Source organism: Abrus precatorius, unplaced genomic scaffold, assembly GCF_003935025.1.
Source record: "Abrus precatorius isolate BTA unplaced genomic scaffold, Abrus_2018 Scaffold3, whole genome shotgun sequence".
NCBI lineage: Eukaryota > Viridiplantae > Streptophyta > Magnoliopsida > Fabales > Fabaceae > Abrus > Abrus precatorius.
This window is the reverse complement of record NW_020874373.1, coordinates 7,140,869-7,161,480: the sequence shown is the minus strand read 5'-3', so window position 1 is coordinate 7,161,480 and position 20,612 is coordinate 7,140,869. Positions and strand designations below refer to the sequence as shown.

The following is a 20,612-nucleotide window of genomic DNA, read 5'->3' as shown; positions in this document are numbered from 1 at the left end:
GCGTCGTCTATCAGTATATATGGTAGTATTTTTACGAAATCTTTGATACTACAAATTAAATTAAGGAAGAAACCTTAATTACGCGTTTATTTTAAAATTTATAAAGTTTTTTTTTTAATAGGAATGTGATAATGAGAAAATGACAAAAATGATAATTAAAGGATATTTTTATTTTTTTAAAATAATTTACTAATTTTATTATTTATTAATATAAAATTAACAATGATAATTATTTTATATGTGAGAAGACAAAAATGTTTCATTAATCGTAGAAATTACTTTATAATAATTTAAGTAGTTTATACAAAAAAAATTTCAATTTAATTGTTTTACAATATTTTTATTTAATTTTACAGTTTAAGACGGTATTGTTTCATTTAAAAACACTCTAGTCTATATTAGCAAATATTATCAAATAATTAAAATATATTGTAAATATAGTTTTATATTATTTAGTATAAAAATAATAAATTTTACTCACACGACAATTTATTATTTTCTTCCCTTTAACAATCCATTACACTATTTTCTCTTTTGTATGAGTTTGAGTATATACTTTGGCAGTTTGTGGAGATTACTTAAAATTGGACGACCACAAGAGTTTTCTCCTTTTTTTTTCCCATCTATAATTCCATATTCCTAGTTATTTTGTCTTACCTCTTTATTTTTACTTTAAAATTTTATATATTGTGATGAATATAGTTAAATTATTATTTCTACATTTACTTATTTGTTTTAGATTTCACTTTATGCTAAAATCAACATTTTATTATATCATAACAATAGTAAAAAAATAAAAACAAAATAATGCTATAAAAATATGTCACTATAAGAGACTTTTAATATAATTATATAAATTTATTTATAATATGACGTTTATTCTTAAAATAAATTAAAATATTAGTGCAATATTCTTTCCATAAACTTTTAACCAAATTAAAAGTTTAATTTAAATAAATTAATAGATCTGTCCAAAAAATTAAAATACTTGTAAAAGAAAAAATATGGACGTAGTCATTCAATTATAAATTATCATAATATTTTTTAATGATTAATATAAATATTATATCTATAATGTATTTTAATTGGTTGATATTACTCAAATTAATTCTTTAAAAGTTTAATACGTGAATAAATTAGTTCTTAAAATAATTGTCACCGCAAATTAGTTTAGACACGAAGAAATATTTTTTCCCTTTAATTATCTCACAAATAAATTAATTCAAATATGAAAAATTGAATATAACATTTTTAACACTTTCTTTATAATTGTGGGAAATCTCATGCCAGCTATGCTAATATAAAATTATTTGCCGAATCAGCATAAGATTTACCGAATATTAAATAGTAATAATATTCCTCTTAAGATATATTTTAAAAATATTTGTTTTCTATTCAGTGGCTCATCACGCGAGAACCTACTAATCCTCTGTACCTTCTGCACAGTGCAAGAAACTTTTTTGTTTTTATTCTTTTTCTTTCAAATTATTTGTGTTGCCGATAAAAATAAGGACAGAGAATGTCGACATTCTCTCAATGTGTCATTTAATGGTGGGTGCCATTTTGAACAAAGTTTAAACAAAGTGTGCATGAATATGCATTTATATATATACCTATTTTTTGTATTCTTTCCTGTTTTTTATTTTATATTTTTAATCTTTTTTCAGTTATCATTTTATATTATCAATAAATTATACATTTTTTAATTTCATCTTCAAAATAAAGAATATAATAAAAGATTAGTTAATATTTTTTATAAAAATATAATATTGATTATATTTATTTAGTTTTTGCCTTGACAATTAGATAACATACAACGAAATATATAGGAGGAGTAATAGTGAAGTAAAAGTCCAACATTTTGAACTATTTTTAAGTAAAATATTTTGTGTATTGAAACAATTTTTATTCTGGTATAAATTTTAAAAAATTTATATTTAATTTAAATTTTTTATTTAATTTATTATTTTATTGGGTATAAATGTAATACTAATGTAAGAATTTCATAAGTTAAGTCATTATTTTTATGAGAATATATATATATATATATATATATATATGTATATTGTATGTATTAAAGTTATTTTTATAGGTAAAATTGTGAATATTCTCTTGTAACTTCTTCAAATAGGATATTTATTTGTATTTTTTTTTAAATGAAGCTTTTTGTTTTTCAATTACCAAATTAAAATTCCTTTTTTGAATTTCATATTTTCATCTTAGAACAACCCGTTAGTTTCTCCATTCGAATCGTAATACAAACAAACTTTAGATACAAAGCTTTTATATACCTATTCATAATTTCATCTTCATTCTCATACACCATATTACATATTACACATCTTTCATATTTATTTAACAAGAAAAATGTCTTTTTACAGATAAAAAAAAAAGACAAAAATAAATAAGAAACGTTCACAAGTATATATGAGATCGATTATGTAATTTTGTAACAATGAAACTGATACAACAATAATCATAAAATATTTACCAAACTGATACAACAAGGATTCTTGCTTCTCTTTAGTTTTTTGGTTTTTTGGTTTGAATTCTCTCTTTATTTAAAATACCGACAGCAGAATCGGAGCGAAAACGAAACAAGAGAAGTGGCAGGTTATATACTGTAGCATATGCTAACTCAACAGAGCAAAAGCAATTGGCAACGGAAAGTTAATAATTCTTTTCCCCCTTAAGACTAATTATTTATATTAATATACAAACAAATTGCGTGAACAACAAAGAAATCTCTGATTAATCAATCATTAATCACTGATGGTATTATGTTGAACCTCGAGCATCACCTTTTTTCTTGGAGAAAATGTTAATTAAAGGATGAAAAGTAGAAAGATGGCTCAAAAGCCATGCCAAGAATCAAATGCTATTAAATAAGTTAATTATGTGATGTACAATGACCCTTTTGGTGTTTAGAATTGTACATAGAATTGCTGAAAAAAGGAGTTAGTAGTGGCAGAACCACTATAGCAATAGGCTCTTTCCAGCCAAGCCACCTTGTGCACAATAAGTCAGGCCTCACTTCTAATAGTTTATTGAAAACTTCATCTCCAATATCAGTATCGACGCTCGGATTCATTTGTCATGTTGTGTACACAATTTTAAAGGGAAGAAAAGAAAAGAAAAGCATGGCATGCATTAAAAGAGAGCCTGTGGCCAAACATTGAAAACGATAGTTCTTATTTAGCTTAATATCACTACAACTCGTCAGCTTATATATTCGTACACTTCATCATTCTGCTCGATAAGATATATTTCAACCCAACATTTATTACCCAATCAATCTCAAATCTTGTCTACTTTTATCTTGATTCATCTTCACCAGTGCTACTACAATCTAAAAGTCCATTTTCACATAATTGTGTTCTTCACCGACAAAATCGTGTACTTCGGTCAGCTAAAATTTGGAAAACTTTGCTTCCTTTTAATCACAACATTTTTTCTCTAGACTTGGAGAAAGCAAGATAGAATATTAGAATAATGTATATAATTAGTACTTTTCTTTTGTATAATATCAACAAAATGATGAATTAATGAACCGTTTACTATTTTCATTGATTTTTTCTTTTTATGTATAACTCGATTTAAGTTCGTGTACTTACAATTTTTTATTAACAAGTAATTATTTTGTATGCAAAATGATGAATTTTAGCTTAAAATAATAATTAAATTAAATACTTTGAAATAAAATCACAAAATTTTTGCATAAAAAATAGCAAAATTGTTATTTATTTAATATAGTAGTAAAACGTAACTTTATAAAACTATTCACATAGTGTAATTCCTTTTTCTGTCCTTTTTTTATCACTTGTTTATCCACAAGAAAAAAGGTCTCTCACAAGGCAATGTACATACAAAAGGTGGATGTTATATATATAAGGGGTAGCTCTTGGATCATGTTTAACACGCCGGAGATGAAAGAAGAAACTCAAAATTCCAAATATAAGAAAAAAAAAACTATTTATCCAATTAATTATTAACTAGATATAATCGGTTTTTAATCAAAATCACAAAACATATATAAACCAATGCCTTGATATCGTTCAAAGCTACAATATTTTGATCATATTTCTGATTAATGTAATACATCTTGATACTCTTTTACGTTTAAAAGACAATATTTGATAGGTAAAATCTATTTAAACTTTAAGTATCTAAATATTAACTTAAGAGAGAGGTTATTTAAACTTTATAAAAATATTTTAATAATATTTTTAATTCAATGCAATACATTTTAATACAATTTCATGTATATTCGATAGATAAGGTTTTTTAGACTGAATAATTGCAAGTAACCTAATATTAAAATTAACTACATTTTGATACTGTATTAAAAATAAATCAAGTTTAGTTTATTCTGAAAAGTCAGTTCCATAAAAAGTTTATTCAAATTTTATAAAAATTATATTTTAACTAACATAGAAGTCTTAATTTGGTCTCTAAATTGTAGAAAAGGAGTGATGGGCATGCAACGAGTGCATTCTAGCGCATGGGCATGTGGGGTTGCAATGAATTTAACTTCTTCCAACACGAAGACTGTGGAAAGCAAAAGTTGGCTTCAGATCTGTTTTATTGAGAGCGAAGCAGAAAAAGAAATAAAGGAAACATTATGGCCAATGGTTTCCCTTCTCTCCCAAGGTTTATGCCTTCAATTGCCATTGGTTAGAGCTTACCTCGTGCCTTTAATTTATGGCTAGATTTTCCTTTACGACTCAAATCTAAACTTTCTAATTCAAAAAGCTATAAATTAAGAAGATTTTGGATTTGCTAATTTATTATTACTTGCATGTGACGTTTGTTAGTGAACTTAATTATATTTATTTAGAATGAATTGGTGTTTTAGTGAGAAATATGATTTGTTTCTTACTAATTTATTTCACTTGATTGTTAATTTGCTTTGCCTATAGTGGATTGAGTAAAGAATGTGTTTTGATATATTTTTTCAGAAAAAGAGTTTTTATACCATTCTTTAAACAAAAATTTGATTATAAGTTTGAGAGATATTAAATCGAATTATTCTAGTTGGTTTTGTTTACATTTTAGTAATGTATAATCAGCACAGCAATAAGATATACACAGACCAATAGCACTAGGGCAATATTTTTTAGTTTTTATTTATTAGTGCTTATATATAAATTGTTATGTATCATCGATAAATACGTGCCATTATTGTCACCCTGTAATAATTAATCAAACCCAAAACGTTAAATTTGTTATTAATTAAAATTATTAAATAAAGAAACAATAATCATGTGTATCATAGGAGACATGCCCCAGCAAACGACACTGTAAGAAATGCATTATTTAGTGGTGATTCATTAACGGTGTTTAACAATAATATCTCATAAATCATTTTGAAAATAACATTTAACATTAATTTTATTAATCGCCACAAAAAATACAAAATTTAACATTAGTTCAAGATAACATAATATAGGAAATATCACTCTTCCTTCATTTTTTATCACCTACTCAAAACTATCATTCATCTCCACCTCAGTCATGAGTTCTACCATTCTTTCTGCCACCACCACTGCCATTGCCACCATACCAAAATGTCTTTTCTAACCGTGATAATCTCAGTAATCTTTTTTTATCATTTTCACTTCTTCCAAAAATGATTCTTCTTTAACTTCTCTACACTGTAAATTATATAATATATACGTTGTGTTGTTAAATAATAAATGGAATGTGAACCCAAATAGCAAAAAAAGAACTGAGTAGAAGATAAAAATAGAAAAAAGTATGGAAGCAAAAAATTAGAGCACTATCGTGCAAAAAATAGAACATTGTTGTGCAAAAAACAAAACAATGACATGCGCAATTTGAAATTTAAATTTCAAATTTTAGCGGCAGTTCAAAATCGCCACTAAATAATCGCTGCAAATTCAAAAATTTAGCGACAGTTCAAAATCGTTATAAATTTAGCTTTATGTTGCTAATTTTAATATTAATTTTATAACCGTTGAAAAAATATTTAAAAATAGTTAAAACTATCATTAATCATAAAATTTAACTGTCACAGATAAATAATTTTTTGCAGTGTAGGTACCTTATTAGATCACCGAAAGAAGAAAACAAACAGACACTTCAATTTTCTCAACCTAGTGTATATACATGCAATCTTTCATTTCTTTCTTTCATGTATTTCTTAATTTTTTTTTATTTTCAACATTTCAAGTTTTTTTATTTAATTTTTTAAATAATCAACAAGACACGTACTTCATTGCGTATATTAATATTAATTAACAAATATAAAAATTATTTTGAATTTTCAGAAGGCTCAAAGTTTAAAGGTATTTTCTTGAATTGCCAACAATCTAACACACGACTAGATTTGATAACATATTTGAGGCCCACTCAAACGCTTCTTACATTGCTTGTACAAGGAATCATAGTCTAGTAGTTACGTCTTCAACCCCAAGGTATATTTCTACAGATAAGTCAAGTCATGCTGGAATATTTGTCATAGAATTATCATAATATCTTGATTATGCATCATCCTAGATAACTAGATAACAGCACTAAAATAAGTTCATGAAATATCCTATATTGTTACTCTCTTGATGCATTTATTAATTAACTTGAGTGATAGAGTGAAATCAACTTAAATACAAATTACTATACATCTCTGAAAGTCAATGGGAACAAATGTGTCATTCTAATCCTTTATGTTGATGACAATTCAGAAGGATTGAATGAAGAAGATCTTGTATGCTGTATTATAGGAAACTTAATGTACATTAAAGCTTGCACTAGACCTAACCTAGCTTTTCCTACAAATGTTATTGGGCAATACATCCTGGGTTGTTGCCAAGAGAGTAACAAATTTTTACACAAGATAAAAGCTAGCATGTCTTAACACCACAGTAGAATGCTCTTGTGCAAAAAGGCATTTGTTGAGAATTCAATAGAAAACCAACATTGGATATAACACTATTGGAGTACAGGGTTGGTTATGTCTCCATGCTACAATATTAGCAATTCCTTCAATAAGTGTTGATGGGTAGAGGAAAAAAAATAATAATTTAGTGAAATAAAAAAGGCCTTTTCATTCAACTATGACCAAATCAGATAAGAAATATATCAATATTAGTTTTATATGATTATCTATGATATGCTCAATCATGGCTACATTGATATTTAGTTCTAGCTCATAGTTTATTTGTAGGCCATTAGTGGTGGCTCTAAATTCATGAAGCAAGTTACATGGTTTTCCTCCTCCAATGTACCATAAATTGAACCCGAACCTGTGGCCTTTCTATTATTAGTTATGGGCCTGCCTACTGATCAATGGCTAATATTATCCATGTGCTAAGAGAAACAAAAGGAAGCCACGTGTATTCGAGAGTTGCATGGCTCCAACACAAAATGGTGGTGGGGGTAGATGTGATTTCACAACAAATACGTTGATATGTACAAATCATCAACTCTTGGACTCATTTTAATGGGACAAAATCTCTTTTATGTCATGGGTGTCTGAGTTCCATTTCATTTGATTGGAAATTGATCGTATTAAAAAATGGAAACATGTATAGATCCATACCAGAGCATATCAACTTGTATTTTGTTCTGGAAGGAAAAACAAATCGATCATGAAAAGTAGAAAACGACATGCTGATAACAATACATTAAGATTTATAAAGAAACAAAAATGTAACTAGCTAGTACCATGGTGCACCTTGTTAATAACATTAGAAAATGATAATAAAATATTCGAATTAATAAATATAAAGTGCACTAAATTGCGATAGTTGAATGCTCCAAGAGGACTCAATCAATTGCACGTAGTTATTCAACAAACTAATAAAGTCATTCTAGTGGATGTTTTGATGTAAAAGCTAACCACAAAACCCAAGAGCACTTTCGGTTCTCTAATTAATAATACTTACTTTGATGCTCTTATTTATTATTATTGTGACTTTTCAAACGCAAAACGCAAGAGGAAAAACTTGTAGAATCATTTTTAAAAAATTTAACATTTTAATTTTAGACAAAATTTATGCATAGCTCTTCATATTTTTCATGATAATTTTTAATCCAAATTTAAAATTTTATTTGATAATCTACTTAATGTTAAATACTTATTTTTTTATGAAATCATATTATAATTTTAGTTAAAAGATAATTAAAATGTTTAAAGACCTGTATTTAAAATTTATCATCGATGTTTTATTTTCTTGGGGAGAACATTTTTTCAATTTGGTGATTAAGTTATATTAATTTAGACTGGTTTGGCAAGGTACATGGACGGTATCATTTATCAGTCTAACAATGCTTCGGAGCTTTGCTGCTGCATTTTTGTGTAGTGGAATCAGTCAACCTGGGTGTGATTACGAAGACGAAACACAGCGAATAAGCCAATCAAGATATATATTCATATTCCTCGACAATATAATACATTATTAATTATTTCACTTTCATGATTATTTCTTAATTATATTATTTTAATTAATTTTTATTCTAGAGGTTAGATTTGTCCTTATGGCCCATGGGATACAGTTTTACTTTTGAGGGGTACATGGAACCCATAAATTTTAGGATTAGGAAACCCCATATTTATATTTTTGTCCCCTATATTGGTGGGCCTATGATTTTGTACTTGGTTCGAAGTACTTGATGCATAGTACTAACTAGAGAAAAGCAAAATGATTCAGAAATGACCCATGAATGGCCCAACCCTATAGTTGGACTAAATCGACTGAAAAGAAACACAAATCAACTATGAACGAAACAAAGATATGTTTCTTGGTTAATGGTTATTACCAAATAAATAAGCCACGGAATCTAAGTTTGATTTCTAGCCAAGATTCAAACTTATGTTATCAAAACTAGCTAGTACTTATGCAATTGAGATGGATCTATGAAGCAGGACTAAAAATCAATTTCACCACCATTCTGATCCTCGGTCATATTTATCATTTGATGGGGAAAAAAAATCAAATTAACAAACTCTAAAGAATATATTGTTTTGCTTCAAAACTTGAGAATATGAATTGAAAGGCAACAGCTAAAGACTTAAAGAGGAGAGTGTAAGGACACTATACAACAACAGGGACTCTGAGAGGAGAAATGACATAAGAAGAACAGAGAAAAAGAAAAAAAAGGATTGACTTTGACTTTGACTTTGACTTAGAATCTGCACCGTGGATCGTAGTTGATTATGATTATTAGTTAGCGTTCCATAGAGACACTTCTCTGTGCCACCAAACAGCACAAGAATCCCGAAGCTGTCAAAGTCAACCTTTTGTTTCCCGCCAATTCCCTCACTCCGTTCCAATCCTTCAACGCCGTCGTTCTCGGCGAAGACGAAGACGACGTCGACGACTCTCCCTCTCCCTCCTCCATCGAATCCGTGCAAGAATTCTCACAGGATTCACTCCAACCTTCTTCTTCCTTCGATTTCTCTTGCGCCCTCTTTTTCCGCCGCTGTTGTATCTTCTCTCCCATCAGGTCGCGGTACCCTATCGCCGATATCTTCTCCAGCGCCGGGAATCCCGATCCGTCTATCACCATGGCGCCGATGTTCATCACGCCGTAGAATCTCCCCGACGACCGCCGTATCTGGAAGGCGCTGAAGCAGGGGGTTCTGGCGTCGTCAGGCTCGGAGGAGAGAATGTTGCTGACGAGGAACCTGACGGTGCCGACGAGGTGGTCGCAGAAGGTTCCGACGGCGTAGATGGAGACGCAGATGCCGGAGGTTTCGCTGGCGAGAAACTCCGGCGTGACGCGGAAGAGGAACTTGTCGTTCCAGGTAGGGTTCTGGCCGCCGACTTTGTCGACTCGGGTTCGGAGCTTGGTGGAAGAGTCGATCCATGTGACGGCGTAGGTTTGGAGGCTTCGCCGTGGAGACGAAGGGGACTTGAGGCCTTGTGCTGAGATCAAGTTGATCTCCAATACTCTCTGCGTCTTCGCCGGCGTCGGCATTGCTCTCTCTTTCTCTTTCTAGAACCTTCCTTACCACACCATGTTGATTCTTTCTTGACTCTCCGGCAAGATTAAAGGCATGATGGAGCGAGAAAGAATCGGTGGTTGTGATTCCGGCGGAAGAAAGAGGCGCTGATCAGTTCTTATGAGAGAGAAAGAAAAGGCCGTTGTTTCAGAGAGAACAAGTGTGGGACCCGCCTTTATATTTATTTCCTTTTTTAATTTTTTTAGTATTAGTTATTAGTTATTTGTTAGGGTTTAAATGTGAATATTAGCTGTAAATAACTAATCAGCGTTTAGGGTGAGGTCATCAGTGAAAGCCGCCTTATTACTTGTTATTCACATCGCAACTAAATTGAACTACACAACTATAATAATAATAATAATAATAATAACAATAATTAAAGGTTAAATTTTTATTTTTTTTCTACCTTTTAATTTGTTATTTTACAAATTTATTAAAATATGAAACTTAGGTAATATTTTTTTGGCACTTTAGATAATTTTCTCCCATGTTATTTAATATCGGTTCTGTTTAGGTAATTGCCGGTGCCTGGTTGATGTTAAGTCTTAACACAAGTCCTTTCTCAAAATGATCAAGTTCATGTTCTGGGTAAGCACTATTATTAGGATTCAGCTTTGACAAATTACCAACCAAGCCTCGAATCCTATACCCTTTTAATTTTATAAAAAGGAAACGATTAGTTTACACATTTATTACATACCATTCACATGTAGATACGAAAAAAAAACACTTGCTATTGTAGAATTTTATTTATTTATTTATTTATTTTAAAACTTTGCATAGGAAAAAGTTCTTGTGAAAAAAAAAAGTCACTTCTTTTCTTACCTTACTCTTCTTTTTCTTAACTTCACTCAAGTCTTTGACTTCTTCCACCCACGACCATCGAAGTTGTTTCTCATTACTTCAAGTCTTAGAGTGCATTAGACATTTCTTTTGATCAACCTGTGAAGTGCACTAAACGACCAAAGCATTTTGATATTTTTACCCGCAGAAATCATCCATTTTCTCCTCCAATGATTTTTTTACATAGTTGTTTTTTCAAACTTGACCAAATTTTAACGTACAATTTGGAACTCGTTGTGGAATATGAGATTGAAAGTGATATTTTATTAAAAAAAACAAAGGCATTATATAGCCTTACAAGAGAAATAAAAAAATAGCAGAAGTAAGCTAAAAATTAGGAAATAGACTCCACTATAGCTAAGAACTAGGAAACAGACTCCACTACGTAATCGTAGATAACTTATTCAACTAAGACAAGTTCAAACTCCAACATACCCTCCCTTAAGCTTAACTTTCCTTAATTAAGCTTACTTCAGACAAGTTAACAATTCCAAGTAATGCTCTCAGCTTCTCGAACTGCTCCAGCTTCAACGGCTTCGTAAAGATATCCGCAACTTGGTTTTTTGTTGCATAATACTCCAGCTTAACAGTTTCGCCATTCACCAACTCTCTGAGATAATGAAACCTTACTTCGATATGCTTACTTTTCCTGTGAAGGACTGGATGTTTGGACAAAGCAATTGTCAAACTATTGTCACAATGAATGACAGTTGCAGACTCTTCTTTTGCTCCAATCTTCTCTAAGATCCTTCTAATCCACACACATTGACAAGCACAAAAGGCAACGGCAATATATTCGGCCTCAGTGGTGGAAAGGGCAACAACAGGTTGCTTTTTCGATGCCCAAGAAATCGCACTGGACCCTATCAAAAACACACATCCTGTTGTGCTTCTCCGGTCATCCAGATCGCCGGCGTAGTCGCTATCTGTGAATGCCATAAGTCTCGTACTGCTGCTTTCACTTCTCCTGTAAAAGATTCCAAGTTCAATTGTACCTTTTAAGTATCTTAAGATCTTCTTCGCAACAAGCCAATGTGACATCCTTGGATTTGCCATGAATCGACTTATGAGACATACTCCATACATGAAATCCGGCCTGGTCACTGTTAGATACATAAGACTCCCAACCAATTGCTTGAATGTAGTTGCTTCCACCTTCTCGCCATTCTCATCTTTTGTGAGCTTTGTTCCCGGCACAATTGGATTTTTAACAGCATTGCTTTCTTCCATTCCAAACCTTGCTAAAACTTCACGAGCATACCGTTTTTGACAAATAAAGAAACCATTAACACTCTACTTCACCTCTACCCCAAGCAAATGTTTCATTTTTCCCAGATCTGACATCTCAAATTCCATCATCATCGACTTCTTAAACTCATCACACATAGCTCTATCATTTCCAGTGAATATTAAGTCATCAACATACAAGCTGACAATGAGAATCTTACCTCCTTTCGTCTTGGTAAATAGAGTATGCTTGCTCGGACACCTCTCAAACTCCTCATCCAAGAAATGTCCTTCAATACGGCTGTACCAAGCTCTCGGAGCTTGTTTGAGTCCATACAATGCCTTCCTCAGCTTGTACACTTTCTCCTCTTCTCCTTTCTTTATGAATCCCTCCGGTTGTCGCACATACACATTCTCTTTTAGGTCCCCATGTAAAAATGCACTCTTGACATCTAATTGAAAGATTTCCCAATTTAATTGTGCTGCAACCGCAAGTATAGTTCGAATGGTATCGAGCCTCGCCACCGGAGCAAAGACTTTGGTATAATCTATGCCATAACACTGAGCATATCCCTTTGCCACCAACCTCGCCTTGTATTTGTCGACTTTACCATCTTCATTCAGTTTTGTTTTATATACCCATTTCACTCCAATTGGTGTAAAACCTGCAGGTAAGGTAGTTAGCTCCCATGTGTTATTTTTCTCGATCGATTCGATCTCGTTTCTCATTGCTTCTCTCCACACCTTGTTTTTCACTGCTTCTTCGAATTTGACTGGATCGTTTTCTGTCATCATCATCAATAGCATGGCTGATAAGCTTTCTTCCTCATCTTCTCCTTCACCCGTGACATAATCAGCCAAATAACCTGGTGTTCTCCTTACTCGCGGGCCTACAACCACTTCTCTTTCAATCGATCTTGATGAAGATGATGAAGAGATTGGGCTTGGCGGTGTCGAATTGCCACCAGATGCGGAAGACGAAGATGAACCAGAAGGCGACGAATTCGCAGTTGATGGAGAACAAACCATGTCACCTTTTCTCTCTTCTGTATTCTGTTCTTCTCCACAGTCGAGTATTTTCTCTTTTAAACCGGTTTTATTCCAATCCCAGCTTTTCTCTTCATCAAACACTACATCTGTGCTTATCATGATCGTTTTCATAACCGGATCATACAGCCTCCATGCTTTCGATTCCTCACTGACTCCGAGAAAAACACATTTCTTGCTTTTGTCATCTAGTTTTCTCCTCTTCTGATCAGGTATGTGCGCATATGCTATGCACCCAAAGACACGAAAATACTCCACCTCAGGTTTTGAATCGCTCCAAGCTTCTTCCGGTGTCATGTCTTCTACTGCTGCTGTTGGAGATCGATTCTGGATGTGCACACTCCATCTTGTAGCTTCAGACCAAAACTCCTTTGGGACTTGCCTCTCACTCAGCATGGATCGTACCGCATTCATTATCGTTCTATTCTTCCTCTCTGCCACTCCGTTCTGTTGTGGCGTAAATGCAGCCGTCAATTGTCGGGTGATACCATGAGTTTTACAAAACTCTCCGAATTCATTGGACGTGAATTCCCCTCCGTGGTCTGTCCTCATGCAAGTGATGAAGGTTCCAATCTCCTTTTCAACACTTGCTTTGAAAGCCTTGAAGGTGATGAGTGCCTCTGATTTTTCATGAAGAAAATAAACCCAAGTTTTTCTAGTGAAATCATCAATGAAAGTCACAATGTACCGTTTTCCGCTGTGTGAAATTGGTGTAATCGGACCACATATATCCGAGTGCACCAGCTGCAGCTGTCTTGATGCACGCCAGAGGCTCCTTTTTGACATTGATACTCTGTGTTGTTTTCCAGTCAGACACACCGCACATATCTCCTTCGTGGACTTCAGCATCGGCAACCCAATAACCATCTTCTTTTGTGCAAGTTGTTTTAGAGCTTCTTGGTTTAAATGCCCAAAACGGCGATGCCACAAATTCGTCTCCTTCTTGATCACTTCTTCTGTCTTTAAGCACATCGTGTTTTTTTGCAATTTGGATGTTAGAAGAAAGAACATCTTGTTTCCACTCATATTAGTCTCCATGATTGCACCTTTCTCGGGATGATATACTTTGCAGGTTCCATCATGAATCAAAATTGCCAAGCCTCTCTCCTGCAATTGTCCAAGGCTTAGTAAATTGTTCTTGAGCTCCGGGACATAATAAACTTCAGGTATGACTTGGGTGGCTCTGTTAACTTGTATTTTCACGCTTCCTTTTCCCACCACCGACATGCTTATGTCGTTTCCAAGTTTCACAGAGCGATTGAAACCTTATTCCAATTCGAAAAACCAATCTTTGCATCCGGTCATATGATTGCTGCACCCGGAATCAAGGAACCAAACTTCTTCTCTGTTTGTCCGATGTTTCTCAAGATAAGACATTAAAAGTAGCTCTTCTTCTTTGTCTAGTTCAACATAATTCGCCTTCTTTTCTCATTCAGGACACTCGTTCTGATAGTGCCCTAACTGGTGACATTTGTAGCACTCGATAATAGTACGATCGACAACATTTCTTCCTCTTCCTCTTCCTCTATCGCATCCTTCTCGGAACTTCCGAGACCTCTTCCTCTACCAGGTCTTTCATCTTGAAACACTTTTAATGCCAACTCTTCTTGCACATATCCATTCAATCGCTGCTCATGGACAAGTAGGCTGCCATGTAATTCATCGATACTCATCGTGCTCAGATCATTCAATTCCTCAATCGAACACACCACATAGTTGAATCTCGAGGTTAGCGATCTGAGAATTTTGCTCACGATCGTGCTCTGCTCCATTGATTCACCATTCACCTTCATCTTGTTCACCACCGTCAAGGTTCTTCCTAGGAAAATGTCGATCTTTTCTCCTTCTTTCATGGTCAGCAATTCGAACTCCCTTCTCAAAGCTTGCAATTGCGCCCTTTTCACCTTTGTAGAGCCTTGATACTTCTTTCTCATGGATTCCCAGATCGTCTTAGAGGTATCTTTGTCAAGAATAGTTTCCAGAATCTCTCTGTCAATGGACTGGAACAAGAAATTCTTGACCTTCAAATCCTTCAACTTCGCCTCTTCTACAGATTTGTTTTGCACCTCACTCGCCTGTGTTGTTCTGATCGCCGGAATCCCATCTTCCACCAGGCTCCACAATTCTCTGCTTCTCAGAAAATTCTCCATCGTCATGGACCAGAAATCGTAATGGCCATCAAATTTTGAGATGGTTGGCTGCACGAACTTTTCAGATCTCTCAGACATCTCTCTCGATCACTTTCTCACACAGGTTCAATCTCTGATACCAAATGTGGAATATGAGGTTGAAAGTGATATTTTATTAAAGAAAACAAAGGCATTATATAGACTTACAAGAGAAACAAAGAAATAGCAGAAGTAAGCTAAAAACTAGGAAACAGACTCCACTATAGCTAAGAACTAGGAAACAGACTCCACTACGTAATCGTAGATGACTTATTCAACTAAGACAAGTTCAAACTCCAACACTCGTACCCTTTAGAACCTCAACGAATCACAATCTAAAACCTACAATTTTGACTCTTAATATTAGGCTTCAGATCATTATTTCTTATCTATATACTAGCCAGGCCTCTAGTGTTTTTCCTAAAATCAATAGTTGAATTCTGACTTCTTTGTCTCTGCCCCTAATATCGAGGGAATTAACGTCAATAACTTTACAATATGTGTCGATGCTTCCCATTCATATCATTGCTCATCTAATTTCAACAATACAATGTCATTTTATTTCTGATTCCTTCGAAGAGTTAGATATATAAAATAACTCATGTTCTTATACGGGATACATCGATCTTCTAGAAACTCTTTTTCTTTAAAGTGAGGTGACGTCTCTACAAGTATCTCTAACTTTTTTCTAAAGGGTGTACCTGCAAAAAGTACTCCAATAATAAAGTCAGATATTAGTATAAGTAATAAATATTATTAAATATTCAAAAGTAACTATTTATCTGTATTTCTTATTTTTCTTTTATAAATAGTATTATGGGCTAATAGACTTTATGAGTCAGTATTGACTTTAACTTTCTAATTAAGTAAATAATGATATGATTATTTATCTTAATCAGTTTAATTATTCTTTAATTCATTTTTTATCTGATCAAAAGAGTACTTATCTTATTTAAGTTAAAGAAGTATTCATATTTCTTCTTTTATCATTGAGATCGAGTGATGTTTTATCTAGTACAACTCACAATATAAATTAGAAAAAAAAAGAAATGGTACTGATTTTTTTTATAAAATTGCTTTATTAACAAATAAATAAATGAAAAATATATTATGTTTTGTAAGATATGTATTTACTTTTTGAGTGAAAAATATCATTTTCTTAATTAATTATTAGTGATAAGATAAATATAGAAACGGAAATAGGACAGGAATCCGAATCTCCCACCCACTACAAAACTAAAAATGAAAAACTACAAGATTCTAATGTATTCAAATGACCATGAAAGATGAATGGTATTCACGGACTTTGTCCTTAACAAGATCTGATGTTTCTGATCCAAGGCTTGATAATATTTGTCAATTGGGTCTTCATCTAATTTTAAATTTAAATAACTAAAGCATTTTCATTTTCATAAAATGAGCTTAATTAAAAAATAATTTGAGATATTTTATCCCAAGAAAAGTTGTTAAAAACGAATAGATTCCTGGTAGCGAGTTAAGACACATCAACATTAATTAATTAACCTAACTTACTTATTTTCCTCTCTTGGTGTTGTTTGTCTTCAGTCACGTCGTGGCACTTGCCGACACATTTATGGAGATAATTACGCTACCCCAACTGAGTTTTATATATATATATATATATATATATATATATATATTATTTATGTATGTTAAAAATAAAAGAAATGATAATTAATTTTGGTTTAGACCACATGAGAGCCATCTAAGATTATTGTTTGTGGCAAAACTCATCCGAGTTGTTAAGAAAGTTGCATTGATTGACTCAAACTCGATACTTAAATTAAAATATTATTCCATTAAATCATTGCCCTAGCTACCCAACTGCACAGTACTCTGCATGGTACGTGAATATCTACTAAAACACTTCCCGATGCTCTATAAATTGCTTCCTAACTTAGTCATTTTAAGCAAAGATTGCAATGGGCAATGAAACATCATACGTTTCTATTCTCTTAATTTTTCTTGCCATGGTTTCTAGTACAAATGCCGGAGACATTGTGGTTTACTGGGGCCAAAACGAGAAGGAAGGTTCATTGAGTAAAACATGTCACTCAGGACTGTACAACATCGTCAATATAGCATTTTTGGCAACATTTGGCGGTGGCATGCAACCCCAAATCAATCTAGCAGGTCACTGTAATGCTGCATCAAACGGTTGCAGAAGTTTGAGCAAAGACATCGATAATTGCCAGAAGAAAGGCATAAAGGTGATGCTCTCAATTGGAGGTGGCAACCCAGGTTACTCCTTGTCATCCCCTAGAGATGCTAGTAACGTGGCAGATTACATATGGAACAACTTCTTGGGAGGAAAATCAAGTTCAAGGCCACTAGGTGATGCAGTGTTGGATGGTGTAGATTTTGACATTGAAGTTGGTGGTGGTGAAGCCTTCTATGCTGTGCTTGCAAGGAGACTCATACTACATAGCAATGGTGGCAGAAAAGTGTACTTAACCGCTGCACCGCAGTGTCCATTCCCTGATCAACACCAGAAAGGGGCACTTTCAACAGGGCTCTTTGACTATGTTTGGATTCAGTTTTACAACAATGGTCCTTGTCAGTTTGACTCTAGCAACCCTAACAAGTTCCAAAACTCTTGGAACCAGTGGATCTCATCCATAAATGTTACCAAGGTTTATGTTGGAGTTCCTGCATCACCATCATCAGCTAATACTGGCTATGTGCCACCACAGGTGCTTATGAGACAAGTGTTGCCTTTTGTCAAAAGATCAAGCATGTACGGGGGAGTTATGCTTTGGGACAGGTCCGCTGATAAGAAAACGCTATACTCCACCAAAATCAAGAGCAATGTTTGAGCTTCAAATGAAACCAACTTTCAAGTTTCCTTCACTTGTGTTAATTAACCTTTATTGGGTTAAATGCTATTTTCTTGTAATGAGTTTGAAGTATTTATGTTGATAAAACTTCTGTTTCAATAAATGATCCAGTTTGAGGGGTGAACTTCCATATATCCTCTTAATTCTTATATTAAATAAAATTTTTTATTTATTATAACGTTTAGTAAGAAAAACATAAAAGTTGTAAACATACAAATAAGAACAGGCGTTTGTAGTCCAACGGTTAGGATAATTGCCTTCCAAGCAATAGACCCGGGTTCGACTCCCGGCAAACGCATGCTTTTTATTTTTTGACATCCTAAAATAATTATAGTTACCGTGAGAATTGTGGAAGAATTTTACTTGAAGATGAAGAAAAGGGAGAGAAAGTAAGGGAATATGCTGTAAACTAAAGCCAAGGGACCTAAAGATTCTATTTTTCTTCGTTTTTGTAAATTATTTAGGAAAGAAAACTCAACCAATCACATATTTTTTTGCAACTTAATAACTCGATAATTCAAGTTATCCACAAGATAATTCTAATCTTATTTCGATTCTCCCTCAGAAAATGCCATTTTATTGTTTATTTTCATCTGAATTGGGCAAAAATATAGATGGCTCTTCTCGTCCGTTCCCCGGAAATGTGTTGTGTCCCCAAAATTGTTAACGATCTCAACCCTAAACCCATCAAACTGCACAACTTGAAACCCTTGACGAAGGGAAAGGGAATTATTGGAGGAACGCGTGAGTTAAGAGCGAGTTGCGAAGTTAAGGATTGTGGGGTTTTGGGTTTGGATGAGAATTTGAGGTTGTACGGTCAGTTCTCAGCTGCAGTGAAAGACGAAAAAGAAGAAAAGGAAAATTACTACTTGAATATGGGCTATGCTATTCGCTCTCTCAGAGAGGACTACCCTGCCCTTTTCCACAGAGAACTCTGCTTCGACATCTACAGGTTCCCTTTTCTTTCATCACTTGTCTAAATTTTAGTTTAATCAACTTTATTTTCAAAAACTGTTTTTTCTTAAAAGTGCTTTTAAATTTTTATAATTTGATTTTTCCAAACAAGCACTTTGTAGTTGTTATCTATTCAATTTTTATGATGTTGGGTAATTGACATTTGATGGTTTGAACGGTGCAGCAGGGGCTTGAGACAGTTCTTTGGGGCCTTTAACTTTGTGCATGTGTTTTTTTAATCATTCCTTCATAATAATGTTAAAACCCAAACCCCTCAAACTTGTGAAATCAAATGTGCTTTTAGTAGTGAATAGCAGAAGTTGGTTATTAGCTTTTCTTAAAACTGTAAACTTTGCTTGATTTATGTGTGTGAAAATTTAGTTTTTCACTGAGTTCAATGCCCTCATGTGATGCATGTAATTGACCTCGCCTAATGTTAGAAGGCTTGGTTGTCATTGTTGGTTGCATAATTTACGTATTTGATCTATTATGCTAAAATTTGCTGTGACTACAATATCTATTTATTCATGCAGGGATGATATAGTGTTTAAGGATCCTTTGAATACATTCACTGGCATTGAGAATTACAAGTCAATCTTCTGGGCACTACGATTTCATGGCAGGATATTTTTCAAAGCTTTGTGGATTGACTTAACTAGCGTGTGGCAGCCTGTTGAGAATGTCATCATGGTTCGCTGGACCGTTCATGGAGTTCCACGAGTTCCGTGGGAGAGCCGCGGTAGGTTTGATGGAACCTCGGAGTATAAGCTTGACAAGAATGGCAAGATTTTTGAACACAGGGTTCACAATGTTGCTCTCAATAAACCTCCTAAATTTAAAGTGCTTCCTGTGGAAGAATTGATTCAGTCTATTGGCTGCCCATCAACTCCAAAACCAACTTATTTTGAAACATCCTCATCTACAAAGAGAACTTGATGTTTCTCAAGTTCTTCCAAACAGTTTTGCTGTAAATTAAATGTAGGGTAAATATATTGAGCTAGATCTTTAGCAACTTGTCAAACTTTGAATTTTGTCTCACAAAGCTAAATTGTGCTCAAATCTATTGGCTTAAGTATATAGGGTCTTTGTTGGGTGTTGTAATTAGTTGAGTTTGGGGAGTTGTGTATATTGTATAGTATGTATACATAATACGATTGCAAGTTCTCTGGGCTTTAGCTATTGCTTCGCATAACCAAATTTTGTAGTCATCTGATGGAAGAGCATAGATATTTTCTAATTTTATTGTTACTATTAATTTATGTATGCCAGGATGTTAGGGTACAATCTACGAAGGTATTATGTACGACCGAGAGCCCTTCTATAGATATTTATTCTCCTTGTGCCTAATCCATGAATGATATATATGATGGCACCTAACAAAGTTCATTTGAAAAAAACGTAATCCTACTAAAGAAGTTATGTAAGGTAAATTTGAAAAGTTGCAAACTATAGGTGTGTAATTGTTATTATTTCAGCCTGTAACTTTTTAATTAGCAGTGTATAATTTTCCAATTAATCTTGCTACTTTTTCATATGACTACCGTTTTACCT

At 33.3% G+C, this 20,612-nt stretch overlaps 4 protein-coding genes and 1 non-coding gene across 5 annotated transcripts; 3 read left to right on the top strand and 2 right to left on the bottom strand.

The window, feature by feature from the left end:
* Nucleotides 1-8,991: 8,991 nt before the first annotated feature.
* On the bottom strand, nt 8,992-10,066 carry LOC113863483 (BON1-associated protein 2). The gene has a single exon (XM_027497082.1). It carries the CDS (start codon nt 9,937-9,939, stop codon nt 9,187-9,189), a length of 753 nt encoding a protein of 250 aa, XP_027352883.1. The 5' UTR covers nt 9,940-10,066; the 3' UTR covers nt 8,992-9,186.
* A 4,472-nt stretch (nt 10,067-14,538) lies between these two features.
* On the bottom strand, nt 14,539-15,309 carry LOC113862072. Its single transcript, XM_027495225.1, has one exon. It carries the CDS (start codon nt 15,307-15,309, stop codon nt 14,539-14,541), a length of 771 nt encoding a protein of 256 aa, XP_027351026.1.
* A 1,883-nt stretch (nt 15,310-17,192) lies between these two features.
* Nucleotides 17,193-18,086, top strand: LOC113863644 (basic endochitinase-like). Its single transcript, XM_027497290.1, has one exon. It carries the CDS (start codon nt 17,193-17,195, stop codon nt 18,084-18,086), a length of 894 nt encoding a protein of 297 aa, XP_027353091.1.
* Nucleotides 18,087-18,333: 247 nt separating this feature from the next.
* On the top strand, nt 18,334-18,405 carry TRNAG-UCC. The gene has a single exon. It is a non-coding gene; the product is annotated as a tRNA-Gly (tRNA).
* A 196-nt stretch (nt 18,406-18,601) lies between these two features.
* LOC113863106 lies at nt 18,602-20,359 on the top strand. Its single transcript, XM_027496532.1, has 2 exons — nt 18,602-19,059; nt 19,595-20,359. The coding sequence occupies exons 1-2, from the start codon at nt 18,722-18,724 to the stop codon at nt 19,995-19,997; spliced, it is 741 nt and encodes a 246-aa protein (XP_027352333.1). The 5' UTR covers nt 18,602-18,721; the 3' UTR covers nt 19,998-20,359.
* The last annotated feature ends 253 nt before the right edge of the window (nt 20,360-20,612 follow it).